This window comes from Neomonachus schauinslandi, chromosome 5 (genome assembly GCF_002201575.2).
Source record: "Neomonachus schauinslandi chromosome 5, ASM220157v2, whole genome shotgun sequence".
In the NCBI taxonomy this organism is placed as follows: Eukaryota; Metazoa; Chordata; class Mammalia; order Carnivora; family Phocidae; genus Neomonachus; species Neomonachus schauinslandi.
Genome location: NC_058407.1, coordinates 766,797 through 784,843, shown reverse-complemented (window position 1 = coordinate 784,843; position 18,047 = coordinate 766,797). Strand labels below are relative to the sequence as shown.

Here is an 18,047-nt window from a genome sequence, read left to right as displayed (position 1 = left end):
ATCATGCCATTGCAAACAAATATTTTTTCTTTCTAGTTTGGATGCCTTTATTTCTTTTTCTTGCCCAATTGCTCTGGTTAAGGCCTCAATACTTTTTTTGAACAAAAGTAGCAAAATCCTTGCCTAGTTCCTTATTCTAAGGGAAAAACTTTCAATCTTTCCATCATTGAGTGTGATGTTAGCTGTGGGTTTTTCATACATGGGCTTTATCACGTTGAAGAAGTCTTCAATTCCTGGTTGGAGTGTTCTCTCATGAAAGGGTGTCGTTTTATCAAATGTCTTCTCTACATCAGCTGAGAATTTCTTGTGTTTTTTTCCTTTGTTCTACCAATGTGTTGTGTATTATATTGATTAATTTTCATATGTTGAACCATCTTTGCATTCTGGGTAAACTGGCCTTGAATGCAGTGTGTAACCCTATTAATGCACTGTCATATTTGGTTTCCTGGTATTTTGTTGAGGATTTTTAATATCTGTATTCATGAAAGATACTTGCCTGTAGTTTGCTTCTCTTGTAGTCCTTTTATTATAGTTTGAATAGCGGTTTGTCTTGCAGGTGGAGGCTGTCTCTGATAAGTGGGAAGACGACAGCAAAAACCATGGCAGAGGGCTGTCCGACTCCAGCCCCCGAGTGCTGATTGGCTGTGTGACTTCGCTGATGGAGGGTGCTGGCTACATCAGTCAGACCACATACTTCTCTCTGGAGAGTGTTTGCGAAGGTATGTTAGATGGGTTTCTGCTCACATTTGAGGTGAGGTTTTGTGTATTTTTTTTAATTTTATGAATTAGCTTTGAGATGGTCACACATATTGAAAGGGCCAAATTTGAGCATGCTTTGTTTTTTGAGAAGGTTTCGGACTAGAATGCCTTCACCAGGTGTTGACTCCAAGCAGTAGACGGTGTAGACTGCTGTGGTTCGTTTTGTGTCATTCGTTGAATGGAGTCACTAATTTCTGGGTAATTGTTCCTTTTATGTAAGTATTGTTACTGATCTAAGTCAACAGTGTCACAGATGTATAAGGCAACTGCTGTTTTTACAGTACTTCAAATGTTTTAAAAGAGGACTTGGGGATAACTTTGTCCTTCCCACAAATGTATATCCGTTTTTTATTGCGTTTGTTTTTAGCTATCTAAAATTTTGTTTTTATGCCTAAATAAATAATTTGTTAATGCCGTTCTTGAGTCTAACTCAACAACGATTTATTGTGTACCTGCTGTCTACAGTGATGGGTAGGGAGCTAGGTAGTAGGAGACCAAGATGAGTAAGACCCTAGATCTTCCTCCCAAGGAGAAACAGACCTGTACTTGCCTTGGAATCGGGCAGGATTGGAAAAGCTGCATGGGTGAGGTACTTCTTGAGCTGAATTCCAGCTGCTCACCCTGCCAGCCACGCGTGGGCGGGGGAGCCGCAATTCTCTCCCACCTTGGCTGCCAGGGAGCCCAGTGCAGGAGGGCGATTAGCTCAGCCCACCCGGCCACTTGCTGTTCTACGTTTCTTAGATGTAAAAGCCAGGACTCTGACCTTGATTGCTAACCCTGGAAGTTTCCAGAATGAAATTGACAGGTGGCTGGGATTTTAAAAACTCCGTTCTGTCAGAAAACTCTCAATTCTGGAAAAACTGATCGTGCAGTTGCTCCGAAGGGAATCCCTCGGTCCCTGTAACTGCTGACAGGAAGTGACTCCCGGACAGGGACACGGTTCGTGCCGCAGACACTGCTGAGGTGCAGAAGTAGTTGACCGTGAGGACTGGTACCTGAACACAGGTGGAGGATTTCCAGCACAGTCTCAAGTCTTCTTGAGCTGAGAGGGTCCAGATAGCTGACAGCCTGACATCCGCAGCAAAAAGAACATTCTTGAAAGAGAAAACACGGTGTGGAAAAAGGTAACGGGAGTCCCAAAACGAAGGCCACCGTCCTTTTCTGAGACAGGCCAGGTTGTAAAGCTTGCGGGGCCCGTGGTCTCTCGCAGCTCCTTAACCTCTGGGCTGGTGGTAGCGTGAGCACAGCCGTCAGTGGCACTGAAGCAGAGAGGTGTGGCTGTGTCCCTGTCAGACTGTATGTACAGAGACAGGCGGCAGGGTACCATTGCCCATCTCTGACTGGAAGATGAGAAGAGGAAGAGCTGGGCTAGATGTTTCATTTACTTCAGGGAGAGCCAGACCGTACCGTTTCTTTCTTGGCATCGATTCAGCAAATACTGGAAGGCCTTACCCGGGGCCTGTCGCTGTCTTGTAGAATGTGCTCTAATGGGAGGGAGAGCGGACAGGCCAGGGTCTTCTGCTGTGCCGGAACGGTGCAGTGCGGCACGGTGGGAGGTGGGCCAGTCTGGGGTTCCTCTAGGGCTGGTAAGGCCCAGTCTCCCTGCGTGCAGGCGGACCAAGGGCTCTGTGAGGAGGTCCAGGTGAAGCACAGGTTGTGTTCTGACCCTTCCAGGGTGACCCGTGTGAGTCTGGCTCAGCTGTGCATGGGAGGTGAGCAAGCTCTGACTGTTTTGGGAAGGGGTGGAGAGGAGACAGCCACTGTCAGAACACGAGGTGGGGGTGTGACCCTGACCTCTCTCCCCTCTCTTCTGCCAGTCAGTGGGTGCTCTCCTGAGGCTAATCCCAACCAGAAGCCAGAGGGCAAGGCTGGGTGGTCCATACTGGGCAGGCCTGGGAGCAGAGTGGGGCGGATGCAGAAAGGCATCAGAGACCATCCAGTTGCAAAGGCTGAAGAACTCCGGCAACGGGACAGGGTGTCAGAGGGCTGGGCTTCGACCCGGGAAGGAGGGACCAGAAGGAGGGGTGTCACCAGGGACTGCTGTGAGCCTGTGAATATTGAAGAGTGTGAAGGTGGGAGGTGAGGTCTCAGGATCACAGAGTCCCCTCAGTCTCGGACTGTAGAGGCAGTGGTGGCCATCAGCCCAGTTCTGTGGATGACACTTCAGATCCAGGCCCACAAATAACACTCATGGGAATTCTTTTTCTGTTTTTCAAGTTTTGTTTTGTTTGTTTTTTGGGTTTTTTTTTTAATTTTTTTATTCTTATGTTAATCCCCATACGTTACATCATTAGTTTTAGATGAAGTGTTCCATGATTCATTGTTTGTGCATAACACCCAGTGCTCCATGCAGAACGTGCCCTCCTCAATACCCACCACCAGGCTAACCCATCCTCCCAACCCCCTCCCCTCTAGAACCCTCAGTTTGTTTTTCAGAGTCCATCGTCTCTCATGGTTCGTCTACCCCTCCTATTTCCCCTGCTTCATTCTTCCTGGTTTGTTTTTTTTTTTTTTTTTTTTTTAAGTAAACTCTACCCCCAGTCCCCAGCATGGGGCTTGAACTCACAACCCCAAGATCAAGAGTCACATGTCTACCCACTGAGCCAGTAAGGCGCCCTCCTCCCTACTCATGAGAATTCTTAACATCAGTAGCAGAGCCCAAGCTGTTTTACACGTGAATATCCAGTGATTCCTTAACCGTTTTGGCCAAGGCTGCTAAAATGGAATTGGGCATTCAGCCTAAAGCAGGCTTTCTCGTGCTCTGCCCTGTGACATTTGAGGCTGCCCATTCCATTGTGGTAGCTGCCCTGTGGATTGTGGGATGTGTTTAGCAGCATCCCTGACCTCTACCCACTAACTGCCACCCCATCCCCCAGTTGTGAGAACCCAGAACGTCTGCAAACATGGCTTGGGAGACAGAATGGCCCTGGGTAGGAATCACTGGCCTAAGAGCGGGGTCTAGAGTCCGAGTGTACGACGAACTTCCTTCTTTCCTCTTTCTTTCCAGGGTAAGCCGTGGATAGCCCTGTAGCATCTACACATCCACGTAACCAGTGTGGCCCGAGCTCCCAGCCTGGGTCACAAGTCAGGTTCTTTCCTTCTTAGCAGATGAACTGGTTTATGGACCCACCTGGGAGATAAAGAGCAGGTGTCGTGGATCTTCCCTGAGCCCTTTCACCAGGCCCAAGAACCTGTGCCACTCCCGGGACAGAGTGCTGTGCCCTGTGTCGGGGTGCGCCTTAGTGATCAGGGGGCCACTTCGGGCCCTGCTCTTCCTCTGCCTGCATCCCTGAGGTCTGCAGATTTTCTGTCTGAAAACCTCTACCCAGCAGCTGGTCCCTCCTTCCTGGGTCGAAGCCCAGCCCTCTGACACCCTGTCCCGTTGCCGGAGTTCTTCAGCCTTTGCAACTGGACGGTCTCTGATGCCTTTCTGCATCCGCCCCACTCTGCCCCCAGGCCTGCCCAGTATGGACCACCCAGCCTTGCCCTCTGGCTTCTGGTTGGGATTAGCCTCAGGAGAGCACCCACTGACTGGCAGAAGAGAGGGGAGAGAGGTCAGGGTCACACCCCCACCTCGTGTTCTGACAGTGGCTGTCTCCTCTCCCATGGCCAGAGCTGTAGCCGGGTGACCATGTCAGTGTCCAGACTGGTACACACTGAGAAGTGGGAAGGGGTGTGAAAATGAATTAAGTCATTTTTTAAACACTTGCATATCGATGAACAAATTGATTTTACTGTATTGGTGGACCTTTAAAGTAGCATTATTCAGAAACTGTTTGCAAAACAGTTTTTTTTTTTTAAGATTTTATTTATTTATTTGAGACCGAGAGAATGAGAGGGAGGAGGGTCAGAGGGAGAAGCAGACTCCCTGCCGAGCAGGGAGCCCGATGCGGGACTCGATCCCGGGACTCCAGGATCATGACCTGAGCCGAAGGCAGTCGCTTAACCAACTGAGCCACCCAGGCGCCCCACAATTTTTTTTTTTTAGAAAAAGAATACTTGGGCCCATTAAAACAACTTAATATTATTCAGTCATTATGTTCTTGACACATAATAACATATTTTAATTTTTCAGCATTTCTAATAGCATGTCACTGGTATTCTTTTTTTTTTTTTTTTTTAAAGATTTTATTTATTTGAGAGAGAGAGAATGAGAGAGAGCAAGCACATGAGAGGGGGGAGGGTCAGAGGGAGAAGCAGACTCCCTGCCGAGCAGGGAGCCCGATGCGGGACTCGATCCAGGGACTCCAGGATCATGACCTGAGCCGAAGGCAGTCGCTTAACCAACTGAGCCACCCAGGCGCCCTGTCACTGGTATTCTAAAAAACATACATTGGGGTTCATGCGTGGCTCAGTTGGTTAAGCGTCCAACTTGATTTCGGCTCAGTTCATGATCTCAGGGTTGTGAGATCCAGCCCTGCTTAACTGGGCTCCACACTCAGCTCAGCGGGGAGTCTGGTTGAGATTTTCTCTCTCCCTTTCCCTCTGCCCCAACCCCCCGCCATGTGCATGCCTTCTCTCTTTTGCTCTCTCTCAAACCAGTAAATAAATAAAACCTTAATATTTAAAAAAATAAAATTAAAACAAATTTTTTAGTATCTTAATTTCATTTTTTTTTATACAGTGGCTTGGAATCTTCTTCAAAGCTGCATATTTTATGGTTGATGAATTTGAAACTGAAACTTTTGATTGGCTCTCCTTGTAGGCTATAACATTTTTAATTGAGGAAATATTAGTAAGCTCAGAGCAAATTCTACTAAATTCTTAAGTCCAGTATTTTTCTTTTTTTTTTTTTTTTAAAAGATTTTATTTGACAGAGACAGCGAGAGAGGGAACACAAGCAGGGCGAGTGGGAGAGGGAGAAGCAGGCTTCCCGCAGAGCAGGGACCCCGATGCGGGGCTCGATCCCAGGACCCTGGGACCATGACCTGAGCTGAAGGCAGATGCTTAATGGCTGAGCCACCCAGGTGCCCCAAGTCCGGTATTTTTCTATTGAGACATGTAACTATGTCAGCCCAAATGTTTTTACAGGTACTATTTGTTTGTCTCTATGAGCATAAAGGTGATCAAATGCTATCATCAACTAAAACTTGTCATATAAGTTGTCTTATTTTTTTTAATGTTACATCAAATGTGGATGCTGTAAATTTATGTCTGGTCCATTTCAATCATTCCATTACAGAATATCCATTTATCCAATTAAATATCGAGGGCTTTGTTGGAAGACTTGGTGCAAGCTGGGATAGTGTGGGGTCCAGTCATACCACTTCAGCTTTAAGCCATGTGCGCCGTACAGGCCTCCTGGGGCCTCATGGCTTCGTTTCCTCTGTTGCTTTGGTGGAGAGCAGTGTCACTGTTTTCCTGTTTACAAGCTGTATATTCAGTGACTGCAATTTATTTTTTAAAGGTTTTATTTCTTTATTTGAGAGACAGAGAGAGCACGCACATGTGAGAGAGAGCAGGAGCAGGGGGGAGGGGCAGAGGGAGAAGCAGGCTCCCCGCTGAGCAGGGAGCCCGACGCGGGGCTCGATCCCAGGACCCCGGGATCCTGACCTGAGCCAAAGGCAGACGCTTAACGACTGAGCCACCCAGGCGCCCCTGAGTCCATGATACTGATGGGGAAAAGAAATCAAACTATTATTTCAGTTTGCTTCACTGTTTTACTCCTTGAAATAACTGTTTATACAACTAACACATTGCTTCGTTTTTCTCGTGTATCTGAAGAGATTTGGACTAAAAAATTAGCAGAATTGTGTTAAATATTTGATAAAGTCATGGTTTATAAGTCAACATACAAATGTGTCCTACAACCTGTTGAATTGTGCTTCCGGGCCTGTCCTCTTAAAATGCCACCTTACCCAGAAGTCGGTGCTCCAGCAGGTTTGTCTCTTCTGGATTCACACCACTGGTGTGGTGGTACCACTGTGGCCCTCGTGCTGATCAGGAGCTGTCAGATGTTCGGGCTCTTAGGGGTTTATCACCAGCTTTCTTGAGAAGCAAACTCAGTTTTAAATTATACGCTTTTGGGTTTTGTTTATGTATTTTTTTTTTTTATTTTATTAGAGTGCTTGTGTGCGGTGGGGAGGGGCAGAGTTTGGAAAGTGAGCGAGAATCCCAAGTCTGACTCGGGGCCTCCATCCCACGACCCTGAGATCATGGCTTGAGCTGAGATCAAGAGTCGGACACAACCGACTGAGCCGCCCAGGCGTCCCTGCACTTCTATTTTTTGAACTGATTGCTGTCAAAAGTATTTGTTGCAGAATGACGAAAAGGTTATAACAGGTTTAGCGTCACGCCGTGCGCCGTAGCAGACCCGCTCAGGCTGTGCTCCCTGTGTTACTGACGCATGGTCAAGCCACTGCGTGCCGCTGAACCTGTAGTTGCCCAGCATTCCTGCCCACCCTGCTGTGGCGGCCCGGGGCACCTTGCGTCCTGCGGGGGCCGCGGTACAGCTGCCTGGCACACCCGGGGTCCGGCAGGGGCACTGAGTGCTCCCCCACCTGGGCTGGCATAGACACCCCAGCTCTCAGGTCGGAGTGCACTGCGCTTTGCCACCAAGTACCCTGTGTGTTCCCGCAAACTGTTCCTGCAAAGAGTTGACAGAGAGGAGTGCCCACGTATTAGAGAAACTGTCCGCCACACTTGAGCCACACGCCCTAGAGGCTGGAGACTAAGAGATTTGCTGTTCAGCTTATTTGGTTGCAGTTAATAATAATACTTATGAAAAACATGGGGAACATTTGAAACCAGAGGGGATCCTGAAACTGTGCAAACCAGGTGTATGACCATGCAGGCTGCAGTCCTCTTGGCTCCCTGCCTTTGCCTGGTGGGCAGGAGAGGGTAAGGCTGCAGAAAGGTGGGCCTGTAACATCCTCTGCTCCATTCAACTGGGGAAACCCAGGAGAGAGCTAAGATTGAAAACGGGTTTCTTAGGTAGAACAGAAATGGTTTCAGTGTATCATAACTTCAGAACGAATTGTACACTTTGGTATAACCAACATTACCAAGTAAGCACCATGGTTTCCCTGCTTGGAGGTTTCGAGCCCTGCAAGGGAGACTGGGTGGAGGCGGAGTACTGGATCCGGCCGGGCACGTGGAACAGCGAGGCCATCTCAGTGAAGCCCCTGAGGTACAAGCGCGTGGACAGGGTAGGTGCTGGCCCTCGCTTGTCCTTGTCTTCCTGTCTTTTCACAGCCCAGGCTTCTCCTGGGTGCATTGGGAAGTCAAGCTGTTTCCTCGCTGAGAACGCTGGTTTTCTTGAGATCATTGGAGATCGCCTGGCATGCTCGTACGATGCAATCCTAGATGCTGTAGTTTAACAGAATGTGGAAACGTTCTCACTGCTGGGACGAGGGGGTGGGTAAAGGGCTGGAGCTCGCCTATAAAGGCTGGTGCACTCTGGCGTTGGAGACTGGAGTTTTCACAGAGTGAGGGTGTGTGCTGGGCTGGGATGGAGACACGGGGAGTGAGCCCGGGCCACCAGGCACGCTCTCACTCCACGACCTCAGGCTTGGCTCTGAGGGCCTTACACGTTCATGAAATCTTCGGGGCTTTGCTTCTCCAAGACCAGGGTCCCCGCTCCCCTTAGAGGTTGGACTTGGTCTGCAGTGGGGCCCAGGTGAGGTGGAGGCCAGCCCTCATTGGGCTGGTTTGGAGAGGCCGGCCCCTGGTGCGGCACACATTTACACGGTCAATTACTGTGTTTGCAGGTCTGCATTTCTAGCCTCTGCGGGAGAAACGGGGTGATAGATGACAGCATCTTTTTCACCTTGGACTCTCTGAAACTTGCTGAAGGATACGTGCCTCGAAGACATGACGTGGTCAGTGCCGTGGTGGTGGAGAGCAGCCAGTCATGCTATGTCTGGAGAGCCCTATGCATAACCCCAGTGAAAAGACGGTAATGAGGAAACGGCTCTCTTCTTTGGGAAGGGAGAGGCCCAACTGAAGTGTGCTTTAAGAGTTGCTTTAATAAGCTCAAATAATAGCCTGTCCGAATCCTGAGCTGGGCAGTTAAAGGGAAAGTATCTTCTGGAAGGTTTTCAGTGATCTTTGTGGTTGATTAAAGTTCTAGTTAACAGTTCCTTCTTAATCCTTAATCTTATACTGGCAATTTTCACATTTTGATGGGGTTTTATAGCTTTTGTTCTTTTTTCACATGTTGGTATTTTTTAGAACATGTTGGACATAGTAGGTTCTTAATTTTTTTTAAGATTTATTTATTTTGGGGGGGCGGGGTAGAGGGAGAGGGAAAGAGAGTCCCAAGCAGATTCCACACAGAGAGCGGAGCCTGATGCAAGGCTCAGTCTCATGACCCTGCGATCAGGACCTGAGCTAAAACCAAGAGTCAGACGTTTAACGGACTGAGCCACTCAGGCGCCCCTTAGAATCGTTGAATCTCTCATATCCACATTCTTCATTCTGTGCCCCAGCAAACTCGCACCTTGTCCACACATGTTTATAAGGCACCACGGGGCCCTCCCTGAGCTTTCCGTGTAAATGGCAACCCTGCCCTGCCTCAGCTCCCTTCCTTGGCCTGCTTTTTCTCCTTAGCACGTCCCTCCAGTGAGCTTACTCTACGTTCTCCTCAGTTATTCTCTATATCCTCGGATCACCTGGAATGCAGGTTCCGTGCAGGGAGTTTGTGTCCTGTTTCCCTCTATGCACTGAGCACTTGCCTTGGTGTCTTTCTTTGTGCCCCTGGGGGCGTGCCTGTGGGGTCTGTCGGGAGCGGCACAGTGGGGAGCACCACTGGTTTATAGACAGACTCAAGAGGACGGAACGCCTGGCTCAAGGCTGTGGAGGTGTGTGGGGTGGGGAGCCGTGCCCCTGTCCCAGCCAGCAGACGCCCTGATCCTTGGCCACTCAGTGCCCAGTTGCCCTGCCCCACAGGACCCTGCTTTGCTGTTGGAGAATGACTCTGTCCCATCTGTGGGGCAGTGAAGCCAGATACATGGCCCTTACCCCCTCTCACCACCCACGACGGTCTGGCAGGAACAGGAGGTCTGGTTTTAGCTCCATCTGATGGACTCAGTGGTGTGAGCATGAGACAAGGCAGGAGCTCATCGCCCAGTGTCTGTGCTGCAGGAGTAGCGTGGCTCCTCCCTGTGTCTGAACCAGGCTCTTGGGCGTCCCGCTCGTTCTGTCATCTTCCTGGTAGCGAGCAGCCAGAAGCCCTGGGACAGAAGCCGGGAGGCCCGCTTCCCACATTAGGCTTCATAGTCACTGGGAGCCACGTGCCCAGTTTAAGGAAACCCCTATGCCAGGAAAACATGAGCTTCCTTGACTCTTCATACCCCGCAGTTACCTGCGCTCCTGATTGCCATGGGCACCGGAGGGTGGCAGCCAGTCCTGCCCCTCACTGACCATCAGAGAGAAACTAGTTGTCATTTCAGGCTTCGGGGCCAAGTGTATTCCTTGGAATGACTTATCGTTTGTCTCCAATTCTAGATTCTTACTGTCTAGTCTGTTGTGTTTTATAAGCACTTTTTCACACGCTCTGTGGCTTTTCAGTTTGTTATGTCTTCGAGAGGAGTAGTGGCTCAGAGCAGATGTGGACCAGCATCTGTTGAATGGGTCGGGGCACGACCAGTGGGCTCCCTTGCTGTGGGTGGTCAGTTTCTGGGGAGCCTCCTCAGGTGGCCCCTGGGCTGATGTAGGTCTGGGGTGGGGGGCTGATTCTCCTTGGGGAGGGGTCACTCCGATCCCAGGCACGTTGCATGAAGCTTCTCCCTTGACTGCCTCCAGTAGTCATCTTCATAGGCAAGGGAAATTTTTCCACCTTCATCACTGGATGCTGGCTGAGAGCCAGCCCCAAATCCTGTGACTTCAGAATCCCTCATAATGTCCTAATTAGAGTGGGGGATTAGAGGGTGAGTGGTGGATGAAGGGAATGTGCTGGGTCCCGGGGAACTCCCAGCCTGTGAGCGGTCAGTTCCCCTTTCCTGAATTTATAGTGGAAACGAATGTCCCGCCCTTCAGCAGAAGCCCAGCAGATGCCCTCTATGTGCCAAGCCCCGTTCTAGCCCCAGGAGTACTGCCTTGGACAAAGAAGAGCCGTGTTTCTGCCCTGGGAGAGCTTATGTGCTGTCACCCCGCTCAGGCTTCCTGATCCCTAAGGGGCGGCTGCAGGCGGCAGCTTGGGACCGTGGGGCTCTGTCTGTGTGGGTTCCCTCCACGAGCTGGTCCGCATTCCCCAGCATGAGCCCTGTGTGTATGCTCCACCCAGACCCACTGTCTGCGTGCCTGGTTGATGTCGGGAAAAGCACCAGTTAACTGCGTGCGAAGCAGAGCTTCCACTCTCCTCCAGATGCAGCGTCTCCTGCCACCTTCCCCATCCCCATTCCCTGGGTGGCTTGAACCAGAAACCTGCCAGTCATTCCTGACTCCCTTCCTTGCTCGTATTTCTCAACCCTCCATTAGCAGATGTTGGCTGTCTACAAGAACTGGGACTCTGCTTCCATGGCCCCCTGGGTCTGGGGTGAGGGCAGAGGAGGGACTGAGCTGTGGGAGGCACGGGAGGAGGAGTTAGCCGCTGTGGGAGGCACGTGTGGACAGGAGGGGCTTGGGGGGCAGAAGCTGGCTGAGGAGGGGGCCCTGGTGTGGTTGAGAATGTCACTGAGTTTGTGGCCGGGGCCCCATTTTCTGAATGGAGCTGCAGGCCGGGTGGGGAGGGGAGCGACGCCAGATTGCTGTCCAGACGAGCCCTGTGGGTCTGCAGTGAGGAGGACGGAGCTGCCTGCTTCCCGCCAGTGTCCACGGAATGAGGGGAATCGGAGGGTCTATAAGGGGGGGGTGCCTCCCCTCACACCTCCTGGCAGCCCGAAGAGGAGAGGATTGAACGCTCCCTCCGCGGCATGTTCCCAGAATCAGGAACTCCTTCAAGAGGTCGCCACTGTGTTGCTTCCTTTTTTCTAGATCTTAGAGAATTTGTCATTTTCTTCTTCAAGATGTTTTGCTGTCCTTCTCCGAAATTCTAAGTATTGTAGGAACTCTGTATGTAGTTTTGTGGCCATACGTCCCTGGGGGACGTTGGCCCTGCGGTGGGTGCGGCGCGTCTGGAAGGAGCGTGGCCGTGGCCGGGAGGCGGGTGGTGGAGCTTCGGGATGCCTGCCACCGGATGCTGTTCTTTGGGTGCTCTCTGCAGGGACCCCGCCGCCTTTGAAGAGGCTGCCGATGAGTCCTGTGGAGCCCTTTTACTGAAAAACAAAGGTGATATTGAAGTCACGAGGATGACAAATTTTGGAACATTAAAAGAAGGAGGAAGTAAAAATATGGTGGTCTGGATAGAGTAAGTTTGTCGCTTAAGTTATGTTAATGAGTTTTAAATTGTGATTTAAGAATTTCTGGGGGGAAAAAGAATTCTGTAGAACCAACTTTATTTTGCCTGTTCTGTTCATTTTTTCCCTTATGGAGATCTTTTAGAAGTTTTTCACCCTAAAACATCCTTTTTACTTCTATTCATAAAGGTATTTACAATTATTTTTCACTCATAAGATTGAATTCTGTGTTTTATGGTAGCTGATTATTTTAGCTTCAGCAATCTTGTCTGTATTCATGGCTTATTTTCTTTTTCCAGGAATAAAGGAGATATTCCTCAAAACTTAGTCAGCTGTAAACTAGCTGGCTGGGATAAAGCTAAACAATTCAGATTTCAAACACCGGATAAAACCCAAACGTGCCCAGTAGGGTCTCTTGTTCCTGTTTCTGAGAAGGAGAGGAAGCTTTCGGATGAAAATATTAACTCACTAGATAGCTACCAAAAACACACAACCTGTCAGGCATCAGAGAGCGGTGTGGTGAACATCACAGAAGTCTCTCCAGGTAGACGTTTCTCCTGTTACCGCGTTAGGTCAGCCGGCCGTGAGCCCCGCGGGGTCTGCACAACAGGGCGGCCGCTGCTCCCGGGGCCCTGGGCTGGGGCGGAGTGGCCAGCGCGCTCCAGCTGGTGCGGCCGTTTGTGCGCTGTTTTGGTTCTGGGCTCTTGTCTGATGTTTTGGGACTGAAGAGAAGACAAAAATAGCTTGACTGATACCCAGACGTGCTTTAGATGTGCTGCTTCCTGTGAGTGGCTCCAGACTCGGGAAGGGCTGCCTGCTGTCCACGGGTGTTTTTGTCACCTACTGTCTGGCGCTTTGTGTGTACGTGTGCGTTTCCACCAGCCTGCCACCACTGTCAGGGACCGCTTAGCTTCTGATCTAATTCTGGATTTCATTTCCGTCTCCCAGACGACTGTGCTTGTGAAGGAGAAGATGGGGACAAAGAAGAGAGGAAGCTGGGGAAGCAGGTGACAGAGCTGGAGCCCGGAGGGTTCATCCCTCCCGGTGGAAGAGCCCCGATTGTGATTGTATGTGATGCAAAGTACGTGGCTGGAGGGCTGGGAGTGAGTTTATTTGGGGGCCATTTGTATATTTGGATTTTTAGGCATCATGGGTGATTCTTCCAAGTTGGAGGTTCTAAACGTATTCCTAACTATTCTAATGAGACAAAACCGTAAGAAAAAGCACTGGTGGAGAAAATGGCTTGAGTGAGTTTACCGACCAGAGCGTTGCCTCCCCAAGCCTGACAAGCTGCCCCCCCCCCACCCGCTCACCCCAGCTTCTGACCCTCAGTCCTGTTGGAGTCCATCCACTCTCAGCCCCTTGGCCACGGCTCCTCACTTTCCCTCCGGCTCCCTCAGCTGAGGCCTTCCTGCCTCTTGTCTCCAGCTGGGCTGCTGGCTGGGTACGGGACAGGGGGCTGAGACCTCCCTTCCTGGGCGGACCGCAGATAATCCCAAGCCGCCACCACCCCACCCACCCCGGCATCTGGGTGGCAGGCCTCTTCCTTTCTCAGCAGCCCTCTACAGTTGCTAATTCTTAATCTTTTCTTTTTTTTTTTTTTTTTTAAAGACTTTATTTATTTGACAGAGAGACAGCGAGAGAGGGAACACAAGCAGGGGGAGAGGGAGAGGGAGAAGCAGGCTTCCTGCCGAGCAGGGAGCCCGATGCGGGACTCGATCCTGGGACTCCAGGATCATGACCTGAGCCGAAGGCAGACGCTTAACGGCTGAGCCACCCAGGCGCCCCAATCTTTTCTAAAAATGGGACTCTGGGGCACCTGGGTGGCTCAGTCGATGAAGCATCTGCCTTCGGCTCAAGTCGTGATCCCGAAGTCCTAAGATCAAGTCCCGCATCAGGCTCCCTGCTCAGCGGGGAGCCTGCTTCTCCTTCTCCCATTCCCCCTGCTTATATTCTCTCTCTCTCTCTCTCTCAATCTCTCTCAAATAAATAAAATATTTTTTTAAAAATGTGACTCTGATTAAACCGCCACCTGCTTCAAGCCCACAGCCGTCACAGCTGGGTCAACCATTCACACAGACCGCTCTTTAGCCAGAGCTGTGTGGTGCCACCACCTTAAATGATCTTTTAAATGTGACAGCACAGAAATCAGTGAAAGGCAGTAGGTGAGCACAAAGTGTGGCGCCTCCGGGAGAGCCTGCCTTAGAGAAGCAGCAGGAAATTGGGCAGAAAGCAAAGTAAAAGCAGTCTATTTTTGGTAACATTACACAATTCTGATTGAAACTTGAGAACGCTGACGGTGTCTTTCCTGTTCTTAAGTTTGAGAATCACAGAATAGTTGAGGTGGCTGATTTTATTGTGGGAAGACATTCTTATTTTAGAAAGCTCATTTTCTCCTCTGACGAGAATTATTAAAAACTAAGGGTGACTGTGGTTTCGTGGCCGACTTTCCATACATGTACAAAGGGGAATTCTGTCGGATCCGCTTGTCTTATTTAAAATTAAATTGCTTTTTGTTTTTTCAAGGAATTCCGGCCGCTGCAAGGAGCTCCTTCTACTCTGCTTCTCCAACTTTGTAATCGGGCGGTTCCTTGAAGTGAATGTCGTAAGTGGGGAGGAGTCGCTAATAGCTGTCCGAGAACCATTTTCTTGGAGAAAGGCTAAAAGTTCCACCACATTAACATCCACAAAAACTACAGTTGTTGTGACCACACAGAAAAGGTACCGTGAGCAGAAAAGACAATGAATCCAAATGCGTGCTCGAGGTGTGTGAGAGACGCGTGGGCCATGTCGCTGTTGAAGAGAGGCCAGCATCCTGGGATAAAGCTGGGGGCAGCTGGGCGGGCGCCTCTTCCTGTCTCCGTACCTGGGGGGAGAGGTGTGTTTTCCTGCGACTCCTACAGTTCTGTCTCTGAGGAGGGCCCGGCTGTGTGAGTGTGAGGACAGAACAGTAGGCCGCGGCCCTCTGGGCCACCACTCCGCCCTGGCTGCTCCTGCCATTGTCTCGTGTTCCCAGCAGCCCAGACACCCTGCATCTCACACAGGCACCCAGAGGCACCAGTTGGCAAGGGGTCCATAAGATGTGGCCAGTAAGCGACCACCCACACAGGGTGGTCCACGTGCTCTGCCTGCAGCTGCTAAACTGAAAAATCTCTGAAAAGCAGAATTTTTTTTAAGACTGTATTTATTTATTTGTGAGGGAGCGAGAACAGGCAGAGGGAGAAGCAGGCTTCCCGCAGAACAGGGAGCCCGATGCGGGGCTCGTTCCCAGGACCCTGAGATCATGACCTGAGCCGAAGGCAGACACTTAACGGCTGAGCCACCCTGGCTTCCCTGGAATTTTTTTTTTAAGTTTGGTGCCAGAAAATCTGACCTAGGGATGGGAGGGTATTTCCTGACTTTACTCTGTGATGGGAAAGCTCAGCCCTCAGCTGCGGGAACTGACAGGTTTAACTTAGGTACTGCCCAGAATCCACTGGGGTGGTAGGTATTTCTCTTCTAATACTGGAAAATCGCAAATTTCAAATCACATTTTTCCCCAGTAACAATTCAAGGTAAGGTGTTACGGGTTTCTCCTAATTTGCAGGCTAGAGAAGAAATCTGTTAGAGTGTTAAGTGGTTGGCTTTGGAGTTAGATCATTGTTTGGAGCCAGCACTACCGCTGTGTGACCTTGGGCCAGTTTCAGAGCCTTTCTGAGCCCTAGTCTCATTTATAAGACGGTAGTGTCCCTCACATGGTTACGAGCATTAAAAACGTCCTTTCTGACAATGGAGCGATCAGTAGTGATCAGTAAGTCGTAAGAGCCACTGCTCATGGAAAGGGCATGCCCTGGAGATGGACCCGAGAATACGGGAGCCAGCAGTGACCATGGAAAGTCCTAAATGATTGGGTTTTAGTTATTGGAGCTTATGAGACCGCTTGGTTGTCACATAGTGGTGTACCAAGCAACTTTCTAGTTAAAGTTTGACTTACCTAGAAAGTGAACTAGACCAACAATCCCCTGATCAGCTGTTTCCCTATGTCACTGTGTGGGAGTATCTCTAAAACAGGAGATCTTGGTTTTCTGTTGTCAAGTTAGTGACCCGGAGTGCCTGTCCCGGTCGGCTTGGGTCTCCTGGAGCTCCCGGCACCTGCTTCCTGCCCTGGCTTTGCCCCCTGCCCAGAACAGCGTGGTCTGTGTGTTTGCTTAGCCAGTCTCTTGAGGACCTCTTTGTGCCAGGACCTTCTCGGCTGAATCTCCAACTATTCTAAGCTAGAAACAGACATGTTTTGTTAACTCAGCATGGATTTTGAGACCATGCGGTAAGACTGTTCAGGCCATTTACCCAAACGTGTGTGTAGTGATGATCCTGTCCCCTTTGTCGTGTTCATGTTAGTAATTAATACTTCACTGTCGTTTACTGAACGCCCTGCTTCCACACATACTTGACGTGTGTGCTTTGGTGGAGCCCGTGACTCAGGTGGGAGGTGTTGGGCCTTCCCGGTGCTGCTCGTGATGGGTCTGGGGGCCTTTCTGCCACAGAACTTCTCTCTAAGCAGCCTTCCCATCCAGAGCTGAGCTACAGGGATATCCAGGTGAGGTGACTGTGGAGTAAGGGGGTCGGGGCTACGTGTCTCCCACCCCCTGCACTCAGTATGAGCTAGAAGCAGCAGTTAGAATGAGGGAGGGGGGCCCGTCTTCAGTGTGTGCAGGTGCGTGTAATCGGAGGTTCACTGGACCTCCCTGGGACACGTCGCTTCTCTTCCACTGTCTCTTCTCCTGCTGTTTCCTTTCCAGTCACTTCTTGTGCTATATTAGACCTGCCCACAGCGGCAGGATGTTCTTCCTCCTGATGGTGGCCAACTTTGGTGACTCCTCCCTACAGCCCTTTCTGGGGAAAGACAGAAGCCTGAGGGTGAAACCGAATTTCCCTGGAGAAACTCCAGGCTGAAAAGCAAGAAGGCAGGACCCAGACGGCAGCCTTCACCGAATGTGTTCTGCATTCCTGCAGGAGTGGTTCTGATGTTCTAGGCTCACAGCGGCAGTAGGAGTTAGCGGGGTGGGAGTTCAGGAACAGTGCTTTTCAGACTCACTGGTTCTGCGGGATTCTTGGGCACGGCAGCCCTGCCTGCCTGCTGGAGGGCGCGAGAGGGCCCTGTGAGAGCCGGTGTGGGGGAGGGATCCCAAAGCAGCTGAAGTAAGTTTGCAAGGTCCAGACTGACACTAGCAGTTCACATTTATTTTTGGTCCTTGAAGGACCTTTAGTCTTTCCGAAGTGGGAAGGATGTCTGAGTAAAAATGGCTTGTATTGGACACGGGCTGATTAAGAATTTTGACTTGTGCAATTTTTTTTTTTTAAGGAACTCAAGACGACAACTTCCAAGTTTTCTTCCACAGTATCCAATACCAGATAGACTTAAGAAATGTGTGGAACAAAAAATTGACATTCTGACTTTTCAGCCATTACTCGCAGAGGTAGGAAATATATCTGATGTGAAACAGTCTTCGCCACACTTGAGTGTTTCCTGATGAAATGAGGATGGACCCCGCTTGGGCTCAGACCTCGGACTGGTTTGTTTTTACCACAGGTAGCTGGGAATATCAGGTCAGTGAGAGAGAGGGACCCCTGCTGTTGACGCTGCTTGTGGGGAACCCCACTGCCCCCCGCCCAGCCTGTCTGTGCTAGGCTGGCGGCCTGCCTCTGAATGGCTGTCTGTCCGGGATAAAACTCTGAGCCACTGAGAAGACAGGACGTGGGGTCTTCAGTCCTCTTTAGTTAAGTTTAGCTAGGGAGCCACATGTGGAGAGTGGGGTTTGGGCAGCACAGGTGTGGGGCGTCACAGTCTGAGGGATGCTCTAACGTGCCCAAGGGACGAGACCCCCACCGTGGCACCTTCCAGTTCTCTTTCCTTGGACTTTTTGCTGGTGTCATAAATTTGGCTTCTACATATGTTTTGAATTCCATGCTGCATTTTACCGTTTTTGCATTACATTCATGTAATCAGTTATATCTTAAAGGCATTTTAAAAGC

General features: G+C 50.3%; 1 protein-coding gene across 1 annotated transcript in view; it reads left to right on the top strand.

Moving 5' to 3' along the window:
* MOV10L1 (Mov10 like RISC complex RNA helicase 1) overlaps positions 1–18,047 on the top strand; it is a 66,195-nt gene that overhangs the window by 10,628 nt on the left and 37,520 nt on the right. Inside the window, exons 3-10 of the mRNA XM_044915751.1 lie at positions 557–719; positions 7,795–7,907; positions 8,469–8,656; positions 11,903–12,046; positions 12,335–12,579; positions 12,984–13,116; positions 14,562–14,756; positions 17,377–17,491. Of these exons, the coding sequence (XP_044771686.1) occupies positions 557–719; positions 7,795–7,907; positions 8,469–8,656; positions 11,903–12,046; positions 12,335–12,579; positions 12,984–13,116; positions 14,562–14,756; positions 17,377–17,491 (1,296 nt within the window). The remainder of the gene's footprint in view (positions 1–556; positions 720–7,794; positions 7,908–8,468; positions 8,657–11,902; positions 12,047–12,334; positions 12,580–12,983; positions 13,117–14,561; positions 14,757–17,376; positions 17,492–18,047) is intronic.